The sequence below is a fragment of the Cariama cristata genome, unplaced genomic scaffold, assembly GCF_000690535.1.
Source record: "Cariama cristata isolate BGI_N322 unplaced genomic scaffold, ASM69053v1 scaffold3891, whole genome shotgun sequence".
Lineage (NCBI taxonomy): Eukaryota > Metazoa > Chordata > Aves > Cariamiformes > Cariamidae > Cariama > Cariama cristata.
Genome location: NW_009598516.1, coordinates 9,473 through 33,027, shown reverse-complemented (window position 1 = coordinate 33,027; position 23,555 = coordinate 9,473). Strand labels below are relative to the sequence as shown.

The following is a 23,555-nucleotide window of genomic DNA, read 5'->3' as shown; positions in this document are numbered from 1 at the left end:
TAATATTATATTTAATAATTAGGGCATGAGTAGAGTTTGTAGGCAAATGGATTCTTTTCTAAATCTTTCTTCAGCAAATGGTAGAATGGATAGATCAGATGTATAACAGATACTCACTAGAAAACAGGGATTTCTTTGTATGAGATACAGATAACCTTTATCTCATTTTGCTTGGTTTATTCCCAGAAGGCGATGGGAGTAGTACTTAGGTGCAGTACGCCCTGGTACTAATCTTCCTTTCAGTAAAAAGTAAAAGATGGATGAGGAATAAGCAAAAGATTAAAAAAAAAAAAAGAGAAATTTTTGAAGAATTAGGAGAAGAAGGGATAAGTAAATTAAAAGATAATCAGAGAGCAAAAGGCAAAGAAATTATTTGGAATATTTAAAAAAAGTAGTATGCTAGAAGAAATTTTTGAACCTTTGGTGAAATATAAAGAACAAACATCTGAGAAAATGCAAACAATTTTCTTCGGGAAGTAAAACCATTTCACGGTACGTGCACCTATTAGGCAGGCCGTTCCTACACAAACTGAGCTCAGCTCTGTACCTTAACTTTACGTTCCCTTTGAATGTAGAGATAATTATTTTAAAATTTCATGTAGTAGAATTAGTTTATATGTTTGCTTTAAGATTGGAAAGCAGTAGATATTTTTATTTGCTCCTTACACATTTCATTCTTGCTTGCTTTCAGTATTTGGGTGGCAAGGTCGAGGGGGTTACTAGAGTAGGTGACTGGTGGGTGCCGGCCGAGGGCCTCCTGGCCGGCCAGTGTCCGGGCCGGCCACGGCAGAGCCGCCTGCTCCCAGGTGTCGCCGCCGGTGCGGGGACCTGGCCTTGCTCCTGCCGCTCCCATTAGTCTTGGCTTACCTACTTCTTTGTCTCTTGTTTGTCCGATTAACTGTGTGCCTCGCTTTGTTGTGTGGGGTGCGATCTAGTTAAAGCTGTCAAATTTTATAAAATCTGTCACTCTTTAAATTCTTAAATGAGTTATTAGCAACTGTAAGTTTGCTAAATACAGGTGTGGATATGTAAAATGGTTTGAAAGAACAGTTTAATTTTCTTATAAGTGATTTAATTGTGCAGCAAACATATATTCATATGCCTGATCACATTTACCAAAAAATGGATTATTATGTTAAATATTTGAATCTGTGGATCTTCGTATAGAGAGTTACTGTCACCTGGTTAATTTTCACTCATGACCACCAGGTACGCTGACAATGAAACACTACCGTCTCTGCGGACAGAGGCTTTCACTCTCAAATTAGGTGTAGTTTAGTTTTCCCCACCGCATCCTGCTAATATTCCTAGTAGAAATACGAATGTGGATGGCAAGGAGTTGGTGTGTTCTGCTCATTTATTTTTTTACATCTCTTGAGCTTGGGCCAGAGTTGTCAGTCAATGCTAATTAGAACTGTGGTGTTACCACTCTGTCATCTGATAGATAGGACCGTAACCTATTTTATAGCATAACTGACACAAGTAACACTTTTGTTTTTTATCAGTTCACAGAGCTGTGGCTCCTAACGTTTTACATCCATACTGTGCAAAGAGAGATTAACCTCTTGTACTTTTTGTTGAGTGCCCAAGTTATGAATATCTTACTGGATCACAGAGTTGCTTTTTTTGTTTTGTGTTGTTTTTAAAATAAGAGTCATATGTTGAGAGGGTTGGGGAAAAAAGCTTTACAGATTCACATAATGTCTTCATAACCTATTTTTGTGCTTTCTTCTGAAACGTTTGCAATTACTTGGGTCAAAGATGCTTTGTGTTTTTAATCACTAAGCACAAGAAAGCGCTGATCTAGGCCTGTTTGCTGTTACCAGAAATTTAAAAACTCAGAACGGACAGATCCTGTCTATTGGAATGTCCGTAAAAGCAAGCTTAGTAGCTAGGAATTACCATTTCTTTCTCTCCTCAGAGAGAATGACATAGTTGAAAAATACGACTACATCTTCTGCTTTTAACCTCCTATATATCGCTTCTTTAAGCTTTTCACCCAGTATTCCCTATATTGAACACAATAATCTTTTATGTGGTTCGGTTTTGGGTTTGGTTTTTTTTACCCCATATGGATGAACCACACTGGTCCTATATATATGGAGAACATCTCTTGTCCTCAAAGTCATGTGCTATGTGAACCAAGAATTAGGAATAATTGAAGCATATGTATCAAATATAAAGAGATGTTGATGTTATCTCTCTGGTCTCAAAAGGGGTTTTTTGAGCATAAAAAAAATAACTCTGACTGTAGTTGATGGCAATTTTGGTATGGCTCCCTTCACTACCATACCATGATAGTCTTCCTTCAGTGTATCTTTTCCTGAAGACGATAGAGTATGAATAGATCTTTGTACCTATGTCATGGTTTTCATATTTCAGTCTCAACTGTGTGAAATTAGAATTGAAAACAATATCACATAATGTGAGGTGAATAATGATGAAGGAGAAAAATCTGTAGCGGTGGCAGATGCAAGACATATTCTGAACTACTGACTACAGGTCTGACTGCGTGTGTAGCAGCGGCAAAACAAATTCTGTGTTGGAAACTAATAGGAAAAGAACATACAACAAAACGAGCACTGCTCTTTGCTGCAGTTTTTGTCCTCAGGCATCTGGTCTGGGGCACCAGACCTGTGCCAAGGAGTTTGAGTGTGTGTCTATAACTCGAATGGTTTGTTTTTAAAAAAAAACATAGAAGTAATTAGTAATGGGAAAATTTTTATGGTTGGCATTGGGAAATATTTTAGTTCTTTTTTTTTTTTCTCTAAATTAACTTTTAGCACATTGAATAATCTACCTGGTGCACTTAAAATTTCTAGGGTAATCTTTATCCCTTTGCCACACTAGAAAAGTTACATTTGGCTGCTGAAGAAGAATGAAGAAATTAAATCAAGTGTTCAGGTTTTTTCCATTTTTGTCTTCCAGCCTTGATTTTTTTTTTTTCTTCTTCTTCTTGTTATAGGTATTTTAATAGAAACATTATAACACTTGAAAAATGAAGAATAAGAAAGGGAGAGGTGTTTTCACAAAGACTTATTCCAAACCTAGGAAGATTAATAGCTACTTGAAAAATATATGGATGAGAAGCCAGGTGCTTATATGAAATGGGAAAAGAGATTGATCAACAAAGAAAAGCTGGAGCTCAGGAAGAGGAAGAATTTGGAAAAAAAACCAAAACAAACAAGCAAACCCAAACAAACCAAAAACGTGTAAAGACTGAGTTGGAGCTTGTGATTAGCTAGGAGGGAGTTAAGGTTAGGTACATATCAGTGGTTAATGAATGATTAACATAAAATGAGTGGCAATGCAGGTATTAAAAAGGAATAGCTGAATGATCTCAAGATTTGGACTGCTAGATGTGTGCATGATTTCACATTTCACATTCTGTAATACTGCATTTCATACCTTGAGGACTAGTAAGAATTTCTGCTATAATTTATTCCAGTCAATAGCTGGAATGACACAGGAGAAAGATCTGGTGCCATCCTTTGGTTGTAGTACTGTGAGGCACAACTATGATATGGTTGTTTAAAGGGGGGCAAAAAAACCCCCAACAAAACCACAAACCCACCCAAAACCAAACTACAAATACAGGAATACTGTGAGAATGCTGTAGGAAAGGTCTTATAGACAAGGAGTCCTTAATTTGTAGTAGGTAAATAGCTTGTAATTGTGTCTTCTTTTTTTGAGTTCATGGGCTATTACAATACAAGTAGTTCCTTAAAATCTTTAGCAGAGGGAAGAATTTGTATGACAAATAATTGAAAACCAAGTACATAATGATGCATACTTTTTCAGTGCTTAGTTTACAGCCAGATGTCCAGAACTTTGGTTCTAAATCTTGGTAGCTTTTAAAAGATTTTTTTAATAGTACTTTCCTGAATTCTAAATCTGCTTTCAGAATGATCTGTCTCCATTTAAATAAGCCATAAGTCAGCCATATTTTTTAAAAATCTTCGAGAGGTAAGAAAATACAAATCCAGACTTATGGTATCTTCTTCTGAATGACAGCTGAAAGGGAACTTTATCATTAAAGTACAATTAAAATTAAAAACCAGTTTCAAATGTATTTCTATGGTGAACTTCAAGTTACTTTGTGCTTTTGCACTGGTTCAAGCAGAGCATTGTCTTCTAGAGTGTATGCTTACAACACTATACCTTATTCCTGGCTTACTAAAAAGTTGGTTTCGTTTTGGGATTAGGTCTCTACAGAGTAGGTCTGAGAGGCCGGTGCAAGAAGATGCGTATCCATCTGGTAAGGCTGGATGTAGGCAGTACTTTGTGTCTCATTCTGATAAATGTTGACTTGGCATATACGCATTTAACAACTGACAAGACACTGAAGGCTTTTACAGCACTATATTTAATTTACCTTGAAGGATTTTTCTCTGTGGTTCATTCTGTAAACAGTAATATTCAAAATAATCTTCATTATCAAGACCACATTTAGATTATAGTCTTAGTGCTTTGGAACAGTCATAGGAAGGCTGGAATACTGATCTCAGTGAAGTCTGCAATCAGGTATTCCAATTTTGGGAGCTTTTTAATAATTTACCATAATAAAGTCCAGTTTGCGTATCCTCAGATACACTGTCCTGAATGTTTTAGATTGACATCTTTCAATTCATCTTTTATATCACTAAGTGGATGAGAATTACACATTTCACAAGGTATAAAAAAGTAATTCATTTTTACCTCACATTCTCCAAAGAGATTGAGGACTGTAGGTGAATATGCAGATGTCATATTTAGGATACTAGTTAGGAACAAATTAAGGAATCAGTGCAATAAATTTGTAACACAATAATTTGCATTTATTTTGAATACCACGTTTATAAAGACTTTTGTGAAGTTCAGAATATGGTTGTGGATAGCACAAATTTTGGAAAAGACCACACTGCTTGTGTGTTTTGGTCTAATTGGTTACAAATATTGCAATCATTTCCCTAATCTCTGATAAAATGTTTAGAAGTAGTTTTTGGACAGTATAAATAGGAAGTTAGAGTGTTTACATACATTTGTATAGATGCTCCCTATTTGGGGGGGGGCCAGTAATTGCTCCCAGTTTTTCTTTGTAAGAGTTGTATTAATTCCTGATGTAAGAGAGCATATATTTGCATTTTTGTAATAGCCTGATACTGCTTAAACTGGTGATACTTGCAGAGTCTGAGGCGGTGGTCTGTAGTGTGAAAAGAAGGACAATGATTTTAAAATCAGGTCTGTGATGTGTGTAAATCCCTCTCTGAAGATTTTCATGCATGTCTAATTTACTAGTGTTTGGAGGAAGCTGATGCCCATGAGAGGCATGGAAGAGGACTCTTATTTCTCAAGAGTTTCATCTTTGCGGTTTCTCATTGTAGTAAGAGCAAAAAAATTGGATTCAGGTATCGTTTTCCTCATTTCTGAGGAATTTACATAATTCTCAGGAGCTGGAGAACTGTAATAGCAAATAGGCCTGAAAAAATGACTAATACTTTTTTTTTTTACAGCCACAGGAGAAAGGCATTTGTTGAATAACTATTTCATACAAGCAATGCTTTTTAATTTTTTAACAGTTATTGTTTGTTCTTTGACTACTTCAGTTAGTAGAAATAGGAGTACACAGGGTTATTTCTGTTACTCAGTTCAGTAGCCATTCCCTATCAGATTCACAGATTGAGTAATACTTTTATTTTGCTTGGCTGCTGTTTCTGGCAAAGGAATATGGGGGGCTTGGAGGAAGAACGGCTTTCAGTAGCTATGCTTGTCATTCGTAGACTTTGTGCTGCAGAATCTTACTTGTAGTTTTTCTAAGTGCACGTGGAATAGCTGTCATTCTACTGGAACGACCAGCTCAGAGATTTGAAGGTGAAGATGATCAGCTACTCTGAAAACCAGTTTAAAGGTTTGGGTTTTTTGTTTAGTGTGGATTTGTTTTGTTTCTGGTTTTTTTTTTTTTTTTCCCCCCCTTATGAAGTACCCCAAAATATTTGCAGGCGGTACAGGTCCTACAAGAATCCGCTTCGGAGTCGGTGTGGGTGTTGTTCCCTCCGGTGGTGTGCTGACTGGTGGCAAGGAGGAGTGATCCTCTTGGGCTCCAGTGTTCTTTAGTGCTCTGTCCGTGACAGCAAGCTCTATTACAGTATTTATAAATCTGACTCCTAACTAATCTAGCCTTCAAGAAATACTTCAGCCCTTCTATTATTAATTATTTAGATAATGCTAAGTGTGTGCTAGACAGTTCTCAAGCGCAGAGAAAAACCTCTTCTTGGCCCTACGCGCTCTATAGCATCCGAAGAATGTAAAAACAAAGGGTGAAGAAAAGGATGATTGCTGTTACGTGGCAGCAAGTATTTCGATGTCGTGCTCTTGCAACATCTATCTGATCAAATTATAAGGGACAAAGAAAATGGCTGAGGCAAAGTACAGGAGGAGGAACAAAGGTGTCTCAGCGCTTTTCTGCTGGAGTGACAGTGAGATTGTTCAATAAAAAAGAGGTGAAAGTAGCACAAACAAGCGTGTGTCATGACAATGTGTGTTAAGTTTCGGTAACAATGCTCTGGGATTTAGGTTTTTCTAATGGATTTCATTCCACAGCCTGTAAACTCTTGTGACTTGTTTGAAAGAATCTTTAAGATTGTAATCTCCCTTTATATGTGCTGGAGATAGTGTTGTTCAAGTTCACTTGTTCTAGTTTACACCTCTAGCATGCCAGATGTATTGATTAAATTTAGTAACAGAGACCTAATCTACGATGCCCTGTTTGTTTAGAAGGTGTAGTTAGAACTTAGGCATGAGAAAGTTTCCGTTTTCCACAGCGAGCTACTAATTACAGGGACTTTTAAAAAATACAACGCTGCCCTCTGCTGTACAGTTGTGAGTGTTACAAGGACGAACTTTCCGTAACTTGTCTTTGGGTGGGTGTTTAATTTTTTGCATGTGTTTATATACGGTTTTGTAGTCACATGATTGTTTATACACCTAGGATAGACAACTCTGGTTTTAATTATAAGATCGATTCAGCTAACAGTCTGTATAATAATCTTTATTTTTGCCCAATTTTCTTTGCTAACTTATCAATGATGGACTACTTTATTTGAAATGATCTGTTATTAGTACAAAAAGTATTGCTATCCCTGTGAATATTTTTGTTGTTAATTCACAAACAATTTATTTTGTCTCTTAAGCTATTTTTTCATCCCGTTCTTGGTATAAACAGTAATTTCTTTTGCCTGTGTTTTTTCCCCTCTACAAGCACGCCTTTCATATAATGATTGAGGTAAGATGCATTGATGTTTGTTCATGGTTATGGAACTTTCTGTGGACATGTAAGAAGTTGTTTTGGTATGAGTTACTTTGTTTTTTTCAGTATTTTGGACAAGAAATGTGTAAGCATGCGTAGCTTAAAAATACAGCTTTAGTCTGCTGTTGGTAGCTTGCTTAAATTTTACTATAACGTCTCAGGCTATGGAGTTTAAATGTCTGCAGGAATTGATAACGAAATACCGTGGGCATAGTCAGTTTGTGGTTCCTCACCTACAGACTAGCTCGTTTGTGTCACTTCCACTCCGATGCCACATTGAATGAGCAGCGGCAAGGGCTGTGCTGGTGCAGCGTTTGCTGGTAACCTCGGGCTCGGGCTCTGGGAGCAGTCCAGCCATGAGTCTCACTTTAGTGGGTTGTCCTGGAAGTAACGGGCATGTCCTGCCTACTCCCGTCCTCTCTTCTGGGTATCTGTTGTCCTTTCCCACTTTGTGAACTGCCTATAACTGTTTGAGGTGTGTAGTCTTCATGTTGTGATTCTGCGTGATGTGATGAGTTTTTGTGTGAATCGGGAGCTTTGAGAAATAGATGACCTGAAGAAAAATATGCTTTCATTACTAAGTCTTTACTTCGACTTTCTCACTGGCCAGAATTTATTTTTACTTGTGTTAAACTACTGATACTTCATGTGAAACTACAAGTAACTGAAAACCGTTAGTTCAGAAAGTTGGTCATTATTGCTAGGCTTTTAAATTGAATGTTGAAAAAGTCAAGATTTGAGTTGTAATATGAATGTTCAATTTCTGTTGTCTCTATAGGTCTCTAATTAATAGCTCAGCTCTCTTGTAAATGTAATTTAGAAGAAAATAGAATGGTGCTATTTGTTTTCCTGAATATCTTGCATCTGTAAAGAGTTATCAGAGTTTCTTCTATTTGTATTACTGTTTTGCTTCAAATGCCATAATTTCAGTTAGGGAAGAAGCTGAAGTATCCTGCCTACAAGTAGCTACTTTGTTTATAGTACTTTGGGGAATATGTTTGTGATGTACAATAAAATAGCAGATTTTGTGGGGTGAAAAGGAGAAAAATTGTCACCGTTTAAAAGAAATGTAGCTTGATATAAATCATGGAGTCAATTTTAGAATAATTACAAAATTTAAGAATTCTGACTTCTTTTACTGTATTTGGATAACTTTACAGATCATCTGGTTGAAAATGAACCAGTCCCAAACTAGAAAGGGAGGAAACAACCGAGGTGGTCGTCAGACTCTTGCAATGAGAACATATTCGCAGTATAAGCTGTAGAAGAAATGTAACCAAGGCAAAATACTGCACCATTTAACAAAGAAAACTTGCATGTGCTCTGGATGTTTGAGAACTTGTTTATATTTTGGAGTCAGGAAAGAGAAATGCATCTATGTACAACCCTGTTTGGATAATTGGTCTTTTTTTTCCCTTTGTACATAATGAATCACCTGATTGCGTTGCCATATGAGCCATGACTGGAGATAAACTCAAGTGGTGACAGACTGTGTTGGGGCAGGTCTCTAAACAATCTGTTCAGTTGGCCATATTTTTAATGGATTTGTAGTTTCATGTTTGTTAAGCTTCTCTCTGATCTTGAGAACTATTCTTCAAGACGCTTAGGGAAACCTATTTGTGGAAGTTACCATTCTGCAATGAATATTTTTTCCCCTCTGTTCTTTTTCCAGTATGACTAGTATGCACTACCTTACAGCTGACTGCAACTCCCAGCTATAAAAATGAGAACCAAAAAGCCCTGTTTGAGATTTGAAAACCTTACGGTGTACAACATGACTAGATGTCTGTGATTTCGAGGTCACTGTACAACCCGAACTTACAGGTTTTAATGATCAATGGCTTTGAGCTATAGGAGGAGTAAAATCTAGTTGTCTGAGTAGTATCCATCGTATGACCCAGTTCAGGTACTCTTTGCTGACATAGCTGCTTCTGGTTTTTTATCTGGCAGTAGATGACTGTGCAGGAGGAGTGTTCCTGCTGCCCTTGTGAGATGCCCCGGGGTTAGGACAGAGCCTGTCTTTGAGAAGGTGGAGTATTTGGGATGAAGTTACGTGGGTCAGCGGCTCGCTCCTCCCAAAAGAGAGAGCCCTGCTTCCCTCTGCCTTGCAGTGCTTTTTGTGTTAACCTAGACCTTGTTGCAAACCGATTTAAATTTGCTAAACTATCCAAAAATTAACCTGATTTTTAAAATAAATAACTAAATAAAAGCTTTCTGGCAATATAGCATATTGCCTTTATTTGCTGTGTGGTCAAACAAGTACCAGAACCAGTCAGTCCAAGGGAAGGGATGGGGAAAGCTCAGGAACGGGAAATTGGGTCTTTATTTTTTTTTTGACAGCTGTGGCAAGCTGTTGGACTAATATCTCCACATTATATCTTTGCTCGCATTATATCATCATCCTTGGTGCCACAGAGATGATTTTTAAAAGCATACAAAAATAATTATGCCTGTAGCACGTTAAACATTTTTGCTTAGAAGTAGAGCAAGTTGAAAATATTGTCAAGGAATGTTTCTGTATAAAAATAGTTACGTGTAGTTTTAGTTAAAATCACCAGGCATTTACTCTAAGTTGTTTAGGAAAAAAAAATCAGAAAAAAACCTGGAAAACGATTCTTTTTAGTTATGTTAACAGAAGGCAATTATACTTTCCATTTTCAATCAGGCTTTGTTTTGATTTGTGTGTGTGGGTGTGTGTTGCTGCTTCATAACAACGCCGGAAGTTTTGACTTCATAGAAATGTTTCATCACGAAAGGGAAATGTGCAGGGAACCACAGGAGGTTGCTTTATAAGGTAGTGGGAAAATATTTTGAAATGCCAGCGTTTTCTAGGAAATTCAGGTATATGAAAAGTATCGTGGTCTAATGTGAAAGTTAGAAGCACCGGGTTTTGCTGGCCACTTTTTACTGAGGAGTTACTGCCTTCTCTCATGTGGCAGATATTGTAATTTTTTTCATCAAACCTTTGAGAAGTATTAAGTGGTCATTTGCTTGATGGTGAAGATAAAAATTTGCCTGGTGTGCTTCAAAATGCCAGCAGGGGTTTTTTTGGGGGTGGAGGGTATGGAATGGTACGGAAATTCCTTCTAGCCACTAAAGCAAAGTGAGATTTGGGGTTACTTCCCACAAATTGCTCTCTCAATTTAGGCAAGTCACTAGGTTTGGAACTTTAAAAAAATTGTCCCATTAACTGATGGTGAATCCCCAGATGCTACACAGTGCTCAGGATTCTTAAAAATCACAGGGGTTTTTTACAGGTTTAAGTGGATTTTTGTGAGTAAATTTGACAGTGCTCAGGATTCTTAAAAATCACAGGGTTTTTTTACAAGTTTAAGTGGATTTTTGTGAGTAAATTTGGGCATCTTGTTTCTAGTTTCACTTGTAACTCTTACAAATGAGGACAGTGATTTCCCTGGTGCCTGAAATATTCCTAAAGGGCATTGGCATTGAATGAAAGGCAGCACCGGAGGGAAAACTTAAACTTCATTGTCTGGATTGTTGTTTGTCCAGTTTAAACCCAGCAATTTTGATGTAACAACTTTAAGCATCTATCACTGTCACATTTGCGAAAGGTTTTCATACTTTTTGGAGGATAGTACTGGGATGTGTCTAATTTGAATTTCAAACATTATATTTTCCTTTACAGTTACTAATTCCTAGAATTAGGTTATAGTTTCTTTAAATTGCTGTAAATCTATCTCCATGAAAATTGTTCTTTTTAAAGGATATATTTCTTGCTTAATAAGAAACAAGACAATGGTTATTTATTCCTGCGCTTAAACTACTTGAAACTTGTGTTGGGTACAGAAGCACTTGTCTCCATTCTCACAATAGCAAAGTATACTTAAAACTCCAGTTGTTCAGAAAACGCATCTTTAACATGCACAGGATTTTTATGTTGCTAACTGAAGCGCTCAAATACTTAACTATTGAGTACCCTCATTTGTTTCGTAAAACAACTACAGTGTTTTTTGTTCTTTCTCTTTAAAACAGCATTACAGCTGTGACTGTTTGCAAAAAAAAAAACCAAACAGAGAAGCCAGGTGTATGTTTTGGAGGCTTTTTGGAGCAGTAGACTTGAGGGGTTGTTTTGTATTCTGCAGTGTGGATATTATTTAAAAGCGATACCTAACTTTCGTTTGTATATTTGTTTCTTTCACATTGTAATACTGAGACTTGTGATACGATTTTGTGGTCTCCATAGACCCACACTGCCACTAAAAGCAGCCGTTTGCTCTCTTCCCATCTGTGATCTAGCGGTCTGCCCCATGCTATCACCACTGGCATTTGCAATTCTCTGTAGTAATTCGGACTGAGGAACAAATCGTGGTTTGAATTAATTTGGGGAGTGTGGAAAGGTGGAGCTGACGGTATTGGTAATTCTGCTTAGTGACCACTACACACCAGAGCTTGACTTGTTTTCCTGCAGAAAAAAGAAGAGATTGTGTTTCTCTGCTTCTGTGCGTAGGGTAATAGTCTTTGATGCAGAGGCTTATGTGAATGGCTCCGATGCTTTTGTTTGTGGTAGGGAGGAAGCTTACATAGGTACAAGCTAATCTAACGTGGTAGCTCGGAGAGAATAGGACAGCCCAGAAGGAAGCACATCTTTGGCAATAAAGTTGAAAATCTACTTGTTATATTCGGATGATGTGTATGATACAAAAGATGTAAGAGATGTATAAAATATAAAATACAAGATACTCAATGAACTGTCACATTTTCTTTCCCAGAAAGGGAAATTGTTCAAATCCGTACTAAGATTGGTGGTTGTAGGGATAGCTGTTTGGAGGCTCCGTCTCACTTGCAGTTGTACTTCCCAGCTTGTGCTGTCATACCTGAAAAGCAACTGTTGGGCTAGCCCCTCAGTAAAGTACAAATACTCTAAGATATGACAAGATAATAGCTTAAATTTAATTCCAGGTCCGTTTCTGGGGTACAACCAAGTACTTGTATTTCGGTAACATTGGCTATCTACATTAGCACAAGTTGGGAGTGATAGAAGTGGATCCATAGGTTGAAGCATCGGTGCTGTCGTTCCTCACACCGCCATTCATGTGGCTCGCAGGACTGACTCTGGAGATGCTGATATTTGGTCTCCCGTGCCAAACGTCTGGTTCAATAGTTTCTGAATGAAAAAATGTTAGTTACGAACTGGAAGACCTTGTAGTGGCGTGGCCTGCCTGCATACTGGTTCGTAACCTTACGTCCCCAGTAAGCAGTGGAGTTTTTGAAATAGAGCTGTGTCTGTATCAGCTCAGTGGCTTCTGAGAACTGACCCAGTACATGGTATAACTGCAGACAGCGAAGGGATTCGCTTCAGCTCTGCAGCGCTGTCCCCAGCCAAATTGCTATTGTAGACGTCTTCTGCCTCCCGGCCGAGGGGATGCCGCGTTGGTCGCAGGGAAGTGGGCTTTGTGGCTGCGGAGAGTCAAGTCACCAGGCCACTGAAGTAAAGGATTAAAGAGGTCACATGTATGTCAAACAAACAAACAAGCCCCCTTAAATGTATCAAAGATGCTTATTTTAATTCTATCTCTTCAAATAAAAAAAAAAGTAACAAGTAAAGCTTGATTATTCCTTAATTTCTGCCATGTTTTTACACCTGGTTAGACAGATTTATACTGTAACTGTTGTTATGCTGTCGCTTGCACTTTAATTCCGAGCATGTTTGACAATCTCATTTTTCTTTCCTATGGAGAAGGGTTGCTGTTTTGTTTCTGGTTTGTTTGGGGGAATTTGTTGCAAGGGAGGTTGGGTACATGATACAAGTCTCTTCCAGTTTACAAGCCTTTATTTGTAGTGTTGTTGTCATAGATAGCACATATAATAGCAAAAATAATTAATGGTTTTAACCTGATTTCAGGATCCCGGACCACCACCACCTTCACCGTTGATGGGTTTGAAGCCATTGCAGTTACTAGAGATCAAAGCTAGGGGAAGATTTGGTTGTGTATGGAAAGCTCAACTACTAAATGAGTATGTTGCGGTCAAAATATTCCCTATTCAGGTAAGCGTTTCTTAGTGTCCTGTGTTGCTTGTAATATTGTAATGTTAAACCAGCTTTTCTAGTCACAGTAAGAGGCTTTTATTTTAAAGAGTTTTCAATATATACTGTAAATCTAGATAGAAATGTCTTGAGCTGAAAAACGTGCGGGTAGAGTTTTATTGAATTAATGCTAGTATTTTAATGCGGTAAACATATATTATTGTAATGTAAACTATGTGGAATTTATGTACATTTCCAGTCATAAAAATACGTATTTGGCATGAATAGTTTTAAGCAGGGCTCACACATCTCTTGATCAGTTGAGTCGAATTCGTTAATGTTTTTCAAATTAAATTGTACTTAGAAGGAGTGTCCTGAGATGCAAACCTATAAGGTGATTGTTCCGATTAAATATGCCTCAATTAAGTGAAATAATATTTACTTCCCAGCGAGTACCCTCTGAAAGCCATGTTTTAGAACAGACTGTGCTCATAATTTTAAGATCCAGTCTAGTTAAAGAATGCAAAGTGATCATACACAATGATATTAGGATGGATTTTACAGTAATTCAAAACACCCACTGCTACCTGAGGTGAAGAAACCTGCCGGTGTTTTCTGATGATTAACCAAGTGTTGACTTGCTGAGTAAATACGTCTGCAGGTTCTTATCCTTCTAGGAGAAATGGCATGTATTTATGCTGGTTTCAGCCATCAGCACAACATAAATTAAATCTGAGACTTTGTTCATTATTTTTAATTAAGGAAAACCTATTTCTCGTTCTTCATGGGGTTCTTGTAGATTAATAAAATGTAAAAATTGAACTATGCTCTTAATCACAACTGCTTTAGTCTTATTTGTATTACCTAGACTCCAATCCTAATCTATCTGTAATAGTTAAGGTTGTTTTTAACAATTGATGCTTGTTTCCAACAAATTTAAGTTTTTCAGACAATTTTCCACTATTTGTGAAGACAGACAGTTTTTCATATTTTATGTATGTTAGGTCAGTAGTTTGTAGCACAAATATTGATACTAGTCTAAACATTTGTAATTTTAAAATAATCAGCCTCATAATGTAAATAGAATACATGATACTTTCTTTCCTTTAGGTAGTAAATCCTCTCTTGGAAAAAAACCCAACCAAACAACAAACAAACAAACAAAACAAAAAAAAACAAAACAAAACAAAACACTGTTTTAGTCATTTTGACAGATCACTTACAAATGCACAGTAAATTGGAGGAGGAAACTTCTGTCAGGGTAAGTATCTCTTGTTCTCATTATGATGATATTAACTTGGCTTGTGTTCCTTTGTTTACAGGACAAACAGTCATGGCAGAACGAATATGAAATTTACAGTTTACCTGGAATGAAGCATGACAATATTTTGCAGTTCATTGGTGCAGAGAAACGAGGCACTAGCATTGATGTCGATCTCTGGTTAATTACAGCATTTCATGAAAAGGTATGTTTAGTTCTCAGTGTAGCTTCTTTTTTTATGATTATGGCAGAGGAAGAACAGCCTTAGAAATTTGTCACAAATGTGAACTGGAGACAGTTAAGAAATAAGATTTTAAATAGTATTTCCTTACTCTTAGCTTGTCTCTTGTAATTGGATATGAATTTATTTAAATTAATTTTCAACCAGCTGGGAAAGTTGTCCTCAGCCTTTACTTCATACAGGAGTTGTTTTAGAAAATAAAAAAAAAATCATTCTACTTTTTTGCTTTTTAGAATGTGTATTTTTGAATATCCCCCATCTAAATGTACCTAAATTAAACAAACTCCACCTTGCAGAGATTGTAGTGGTTTACTTTTGGTTTATTTCTGTTAGTTGATTTGAGTTGAAGTAATACATATCAATTCTATTGTGATCACCACAATAAGAAACATATATTTATGTAATTAAGAATATATTCACTCTTACCCACTTAGATTTTATTTTTTTTTAATGTGTGTAATTGTCACACAGATGTAAGTACAAAGAGAAAAAACCAAACAAACCAACTTAAATTTAGCACTGCCGCAGGCAACGAGGCATTAGGAAGGTGTTAGCTGTAGCAGATTTGAGAAAATAGGAATCTGTGTATTATGGAGACACTAATGCATTAAGGCTACGTCATAGATCACGTTTCTGGTATTGAATGTTACATTCTTCATTCTGGCATTCTTGTCCCACTTACGCCTCTGCTTTAATAATTTAGAAGACTAAAACTATCCAACTATTTAAAATTTTTTGACAGATCTTCACGATCAAGTAGATAATATCGAACTAATTTGCCTTTCTGAAAGGTTATTGCCATTTTTTGTTTGTTTTTTGTCTGAGTTTTAAAAATCTTGTTACTATTGGAAAGATGGCATCAGAGACAACTCTAATTGATGGAAAATCCAATTTTTTACTTTTATTTTTGAAGTGTAGCCTCTACAATTTGACAGCTCTTTGTTCATTTTTCCCTTTTGTGTTGGGTTTTCACACAGCAACATGTGACACAGTGACATCTCACAAACTGGATAATATGTAAATCCATGAAAAAGTGTGTATAGAGGGGACTATAGAAGTGAGTTTGAAGAAAAGATCTTTATGTTGAATATTTTTTACTTTACGTTATCTCTTTATATTTATTCAGAGTGTGTATTTTGCTCTGAAACCATGTTATGAAGCTGGAGTTCACTGTGGTTGGTCCATAAGGAAAGAAAGCCTGTCAGTTAAAGGTCCTAAAGCATGGGCAGGATTCTTGAAGGTGAATCTGACCTGTAATTTCCTGTTCCTGGAGGATCATAAATCAAGCTTGTAAAAGCAGGGTTGTCTTTATAAAGAATTTAAATATCCTAAGTCTAGCTCCCGTTTCTGATAAAGACAGGTGAGTGAACTGGAGGTCATTGCGCTGTTTGCTTGTTGAGGTGATGTGTAGGTGCATCTTGATTTTATTCATGGATGCAAAGGTAGGTGATGAAAAGGTTAATTTTTTGTTGTTTAAACTAGCGGTTGTTTGCTTATGTATGTGTATAATTATATGGTCTATCAGAAAGCGGAGAAAGGCAGACAGACATACCGTGTTCTGTGATAATGGAGGCCATCTAGAAGTTTTCTTTATGAGTAGACGAGAATGAAATTGATCTTGTAATTGTTTTGCTTTTTTGCTGTGCAGGGTTCGTTAACAGACTTTCTCAAGGCTAACGTGGTTTCTTGGAATGAGCTGTGTCACATCGCTCAAACTATGGCTAGAGGCTTGGCTTATCTTCACGAGGATATACCAGGGCTAAAAGATGGACATAAACCTGCCATCTCACATAGGTATAGTATATGTAAAATATTTTCAGGTGATTGATAGTATTTAACTTTGAGCTAAAGGGTATGAAACGTGGATAGATAGGAGGTATTGAAACAATTACTCTGTGATATCTTCCTTCCAGAATTGAGAGCCTCATAAGAAAAATCTGCGCAGCCTAAGCAAAAATCTAGCTGATGGTTTATAGAACTTGGGGTGGCGATTGTGGTTAATGTCATAAATTCTTTTTTTAGACAGTTAATTATTTAAGTACACTCTGCAGTATATGAAATAATTGGCGTTACAGCTATTTGAAACATCTTAAACACGTATGTAAGTAATCCTGAATGCCTTCAGACAGAAACATTTACTGTTAAGTGGTGGTAGTGCCTGTTGTTGAGGGTAATTGCTGGGGTTTTTTAAATGAAGTAAGTATAGAAAGCTGTTAATAGAAGTAGGGAACTGAAATGATAGTGGTCACCAAAATGAAAGATAGGCATTTAGAGTAAGAGAAATACAGGTTTTGTAGAATTTGGAATTTCATGAGCAAAACCGCTTGACTGATGGTAAAATGGAGGAGGGGGAGAGGTCCACACAGGACAGATGGGAATCCCTGGATCGAGTCCAGTATCTTCTGTTTCTGCAGGAGATCCTGTATCTCCTTGTTAGAAGCAGTCAAGTTTCCTTTTTCAAAGTGTTTTGTTTCCTGTTATTTAAACAAACAAAACGTAGCTGTAATTAAATTATGCAGTAATACATTTTTATTCTATTTCCTTTTCCTATATGCTTATAAATCTATATGTATTTTTAAAACTAAGCAGAAAACAATAGTTCCAATTGCTGTCTCATGTTTCCATAAGAATAAAGGTGTGCAAGCATACTTCTCGGTTTTTATTATTGTTCTTTTGTCATTTAGATGGACTGCTGCTTTATCATTTTCTTGCCTTTCATATTATAATATTCTTTGGTTTATTATATTACCGTTTCCTTAGAACTTTATACAGTATTTCATGTTCTAAAATTCTAACTTTTTTCCTTAACTTGAAAGGGACATCAAAAGCAAGAATGTGCTGCTGAAAAATAATCTTACAGCTTGTATTGCCGATTTCGGTCTAGCTTTAAAGTTTGAGGCTGGAAAGTCTGCAGGGGATACACATGGACAGGTAAATACCGATTTATTTACATAAACGATACGACTGTTAGCTGCATGCGAGTGGAAATCGATAGTTCAGGCATTCTTCATTCACAGGATACTATGTCATCAACCCTATTTTCGGTGACCTTTAAGGAATGTGGCAATTTGTACTTTCTTCTCTCACAGGCTAAAAATGAAACAACTCTTTAGATAATTACAGATTACAGCCTTCCCCCTGCATGTCGTTACATGGCCTCTCCCCTCTTATTTTCAGTCTTACTAGAGGATTTGGACAAGAAAGAGTGGTCTTGCCATATTTTATTCATTGTTCTGAGATACTGTTCAGAAGTTGAGAGATGCTACTGGCAGCCAGTTTCTTACTTTCTGACCTAGCAACAGTCACTTTCCTGAAATGACAACAGTACTAATCAAGCACTTGTCATACAACAGGGAACAGTTTTAGTACCGTGTACTTTTAAAATAACAAGCTTGAGCTTAGAGCATTACAGTTTCTGGAAAACTAAATACATTTAATTTTAGGCAGAACTTTGCGGTTTATGGTTGAATAACGAAAATAAAATCCTTACAATAAGGTTATAAAACCTCAGTAACACTGCTTAAGAGAAACATAGCTATTATCGTAGAGGTTTAAATAGCAGAGTAGATCTTGTTCATACATCATGTAAGTTGTGATTTATTCAGATGATGTAATCTCGTCATTGACTATGCTCAAAAAGAATGGATATCCCCAAAGTTTTCCTTTAATGGCCAGTTTTGTGTAAGTGATTTCTTAAAACTTCCTCAGTATAAATTGCACTTTGGTAGCTAGTTTTCCTGTGGTATTGTTATTACTGCTCCTGTCACGGGGAGAAACATAAGCACGTTTCACATCCTTATGACATGAAAAAGGAAGAATTAGCGGCCTTCCTGTAATCTGGAAGAAAAATCATAGAGTAGTTTGGATTGGAAGGGACCTTTAAAGGTCATCTAGTCCAGCCCCCTGCAATAAGCAGGGACATCTTCAACTAGATCAACTAGATAAAATAAGGAATGGCGGTGACAAATATGTTGAATTGTTATGCAAGTGTGTTATTTTAAAATATATTCAGATTTTCCTGCTTCCTAGGTATCCTTTATTGGGCCCAGTCTATACGATTGTTTCTAATTTCTCTTACCTACTAGAGGATATACAAGAAAATTCCAGGATTTAGTCCCAAGCAAGGATAACCATGGCTATTTTCAATCTACTTTTTATCAAAGTCCTGGTCCACAGTAGTATTATAATTGGCAGCAGCTAGGGTGGTAACTGTGGTCATGTCGATTCTCAGTGTACAAATGTTTATGCTTTCCTGTCTTTCAAGGTTGGCACACGAAGGTATATGGCTCCTGAGGTACTAGAAGGTGCTATAAACTTCCAAAGGGATGCGTTTTTGAGAATAGATATGTATGCCATGGGATTAGTCCTCTGGGAATTGGCATCGCGCTGTACGGCCTCAGATGGTAAGCAATGTATTGGATCTATGGAAATGCTTAATGTAACTTGTGAGAGGTGTATTTAAAGCAAAAAATTGGAAGGTAGATTATATGTATGTCATAAAATTTAGTAAGGGTGGTAGTCTTGTGGGGAAATGAATGCAAGGCCAACATCATGTAGTCACTTTATGATTTAGTCTCTTCAGTATTTGGCATCCCAGGTAAAAGTTTTCTGATACATGGATACCTGTTGCATTTCTTCTCCTGGTCATGATAAGGAAGAGAGAGAATTACTGCGGAACTCCTAAACCTAGTATGTTTGATTTCTTCGGAGTTCAGCCTGACAGTTTCAGTGCCAATTTCTCTTAAAGGTATGGCTGCTTTTGATAAACAAAAGCTCCGATTAGATTAACCTTGGCAACAAAGAGATCCCACCAGCACCTGCTGAGACATTGCTGTCTCCTGCCGTACGCCTCAGCATCTGGACAATGACCTGCCTTTTAGGGCTGCCCGTGGAAGATGTCCCTAAATGCTTATTAATGTTGGAGAGCCGTTCCCAATGTAGTAAGGGAATACAAGGCTAAAAGACATGAAGAATTTTTGTAGGTCAACATATATGCTGTTACAAAGAACTTTGATGCAGTTAATGATTTTCTAGCTGCTTATAAGCATAGGCAGGTACCACTTGGCCCTTCCTGAGCCGTGGTGAACGGCTCTGCAGCACGTCGGGTGCAAGGAGACACAGAGAAGTCTGTTTCTGGTTTAGCCACAGGTGCCAGAGGGAGACGGTGCTGTGGAAGTTCAGTGCTCCCCAACCCTCTCTTTCTCTTGTTGTCACTAATGTAACATTAGTTCAGCTCATGGATGTCAGAACTTCTGAGGAATTTCTAATTGATTGGTGACAGCTTAGAGACTGAAAATACAGTAATGTATTAAAAAAAACCCTGCAGCTGATACTTGGGTAGTTCTGGGCCCCTCACAGTTGTTTTCCTCAAAGCAAACCATTGGATCCAATTTTTAAACTTTCAAGAAAAGATGTCAGATACCCTGTTCCAAGCATGAATACTATTCTTCAATTTTGTAAGTAGAGATCTCTCTTGGGTGTTCACTATAAGTCAGGATTAATCAAGAACAAGCCAAAAGAGAAGGCTCAAAAGTTGCATTTTCAATACAGTCTTTAAAGCAGCTAAATTCAACAACGTGAATGTGACTGTTTCACTTGGGCTAGTGATGTCATTTGTCATAAAGCTCTCCTGTGCAGCTGACAGATACCCGTATAAAAAGCCGAGGTGCAGCGGACACCTCAGCAGCTCAGCACACGGCCACACAAGGCTTTTTCTGCTCCAAGCAGCGCTTGTCTGCGTCAGACGTTCCTCACCAAGCAGAAGCCACTAGGGAGATTTTACCCTTTTAAAAATGTTAAGCTGTTTACTAACAGAACCGACACAATCTTGCACAAGCCTGGGAGGCAGCCCCATGTCCTGTATTGATTCTTCGTGCCGTGGTGTTCTGTAAAACATAACGTACCTAAATCTTACTAGAAGAGTGGTGTAGGTCTCTCTGGCCTCTGTGGTTATTATTCCAGGAACGAAAGGAGACATCAGTGAAGGAAAGGAGTCGCAGGTTTATGTAGTTCTACAGTCGTGGCTGCTGGTTTTATCTCTGCAAATGTGTGTGTGTGTATATATTTTATTTTTTTTTAAAGAAGGTTTCTGGTCCATTTCCCTAAATCTCTGCAACCTCATCTGTACCACACTGTTCACATCTTCTGTCTTCCCCCTCCTTTTTGATCTGAGAGCACAAAATATGTATTACAATAATACATAATTCTATAATCTATAGCCATGTAATCTGTAGTTCAGCATGTAAAGCTTGTCCCTCTGATTCTGTTAAGGACAAACGTTACGCTTAGCCTTCCACATCAGTACGTTGGTCCTGGGCTACATGGACCGGAGGAGGGATGCAGCGGTTGCCGTTGCAGGCTTGGCTTTTGCAGCGTATGTGGCATTGAAAACATCCACAAGCGGCTATCGGGCACCAAGGGAGGCAGCAAACGGGAAAGGAGACGGATGATTTATCTTCCCAGAGCTAGGATTTGTTGGAGGAGGTGGGGGAGAAGCTGTGGATCCGAGAGCTTCCCTCCGGCCTTGTGTTTGGAAGCTTTCGGTTGCGAGGGAGCTGGGCCGGGAGCTGCGCTTGGCTGCCAAGCACAGGAGAGCAAAGACTTTTGTAGCTCCTGGAAATGCCGCTGCTGCTTCATTAACATCTGAGTCGCTGCGTGCTGCTAACCTGTCCGAGGGTGAGCTTTTAATGGCAACAGAAAGTAAACTGCTCCCTGAGATTCTGGTTATGGATTACATTTCTAAGCTACCGGTCTTATTTTATTTTTTTCCCTCTTTTTAAAGCCAAATTCGTGGTTTGACTTCTTTTTTTTTTTTATCTGTAGGCCCAGTAGATGAGTACATGTTGCCATTTGAAGAAGAAATTGGCCAGCATCCCTCCCTTGAAGACATGCAGGAAGTTGTAGTTCATAAAAAGAAGAGACCTGTTTTAAGAGAGTGTTGGCAAAAACATTCTGTAAGTAGTTATGCAACCAAGTTGTTCGAAGTTCTGTCACGATTTGAACTTCCAATTTCGTTAATCCTGTGTTGTGTTCATAATACGGTCTGTTAGGAAGAATTTAATAATTCTAGTAAGAATTTAATGGACTGTAAACAAATATGTTCTTGATCTTAAAATATTCTCTCGAGTGATTTGAAAGTGAGGGCTTTTTTTTTTTTACTTTTTTGGTGAAAGAAGAGATTCTTGAGAGTTACTTTTGAACGCTCACGTTAAAAATATATTTACGAAGCCTTGATTTACTTCAGGAATGCTACAAACTGAGTGTAATAGCGTCGGGTAAGCAGTGTCATATGAGAAATTTCTGGGATCAGTTAGGGAGGAATTGTGTGCTTTCCTGATCTGGTTTATGGCTGGAGACTTGCAGTAACACCGCTGCTGATTCCTAGCACTGCTTTTTGTGTGTTTTGGGTTTTTGTGGTGTGTTGTTTTTTTTTTCCAACAAATGGCTTGTTAGGAACAATAGGTGACACTGTCTGCAAGACAAATGAGTGTATGTTACCATCTGCTCCTTGTAATTAGCATATCGCTGTATTAGCTCAGCGTTAACTTTGGAGACAAGTGAACTGCTGTCGGATATAAATCCACTGTTGTACTGTTTGACTTTTCACAGGAGTTTCATACGATCACTGAAGCACTCAACCTCTTTTAGTGTGAGCTCTTTCACAATACCGTGGTGACTTTACCAGCAGACTATGACATTGTATGGTGAAAAGGATTTGCTTGCTGTTGAGTACGTTGTTTAAATAGTGTGAAATAAGTAAGACGTAAGGCCCCATAGGACGTGCTGGGTTTCAAAACAGATACGGCAGAGCTTCCCGTTTGACAAAAGGATTAAAATGCGGCAGGTGTACCTTAAAAGGCGATCTGCTGCTAGAATTGCTAGGCTGCCCCACCTTCCTGAAACCGGCTGCTAACTCTGTAGGCCGTTCTTTCTTACTTGGCTTTGTTTGCTCGCAGGGGATGGCGATGCTTTGTGAAACGATAGAGGAATGCTGGGATCACGATGCGGAAGCCAGGTTGTCAGCGGGTTGCGTAGAAGAACGGATTATTCAGATGCAAAAACTAACTAACATTATAACCACAGAGGACATTGTGACTGTGGTCACGATGGTGACAAATGTTGACTTTCCTCCCAAAGAATCCAGCCTATGATAGTTGCACTGGTCACGTCACTGACCGCCAGGACTCTTCACTGGAGCTGCTAAAGCTAAGGGGACTGCTTACGTCACTACTCTTTTCTGTGTGAGAAGAACGGTAAGTGTCTCTGGAACATCAGCAAAGAGGTGGTTTTCCTTTACTTCCCCCTTCCTCCTCCCGAACGCGGATCCGTGAGACTTTTTGCATTCCCTGCGTACACCCGAAGGAGACGCGACTGAGAAACGACAACGTGCTGTTAAGGAACTTAAATGAAGAATATGGACCTGTACTTGGCTAATCAAGCGTTTTAAAAACTGACATCAGATTTCTTAATACCTGTCAGAAGAGACTAATTCCTTAAATGAACTACTGTTATTTTTTTTAAAATCAAAACATTTCATTTCAGATTTAAAAAAAGGGTAACTTGTTTTTATTGCATTTGCTGTTGTTTATAAAAATGACTATTGTAATGCGAATATGACACAGCTTGTGAATGTTTAGTGTGCTGCTGTTCAGTGTACATAAACAAAAGTAATCAAGTGGGATATAGCAAAGAGGCTTCCAAGTATTACTTAACCTCCCTCAACAAGGTATACCTCAGTTCCACCTCTGCTAAATTATGAGATTGACAACACTAACAAAATTTG

The 23,555-nt window shown here is 37.8% G+C and overlaps 1 protein-coding gene across 1 annotated transcript in view; it reads left to right on the top strand.

Moving 5' to 3' along the window:
- The window catches only part of ACVR2A (activin A receptor, type IIA), a 66,403-nt gene extending 43,097 nt beyond the window's left edge, over positions 1-23,306 (top strand). The window contains exons 5-11 of the mRNA XM_009709312.1: positions 13,149-13,292; positions 14,594-14,737; positions 16,422-16,567; positions 17,590-17,704; positions 19,038-19,176; positions 21,596-21,726; positions 22,729-23,306. Of these exons, the coding sequence (XP_009707614.1) occupies positions 13,149-13,292; positions 14,594-14,737; positions 16,422-16,567; positions 17,590-17,704; positions 19,038-19,176; positions 21,596-21,726; positions 22,729-22,923 (1,014 nt within the window). The 3' untranslated portion in view covers positions 22,924-23,306. The remainder of the gene's footprint in view (positions 1-13,148; positions 13,293-14,593; positions 14,738-16,421; positions 16,568-17,589; positions 17,705-19,037; positions 19,177-21,595; positions 21,727-22,728) is intronic.
- The last annotated feature ends 249 nt before the right edge of the window (positions 23,307-23,555 follow it).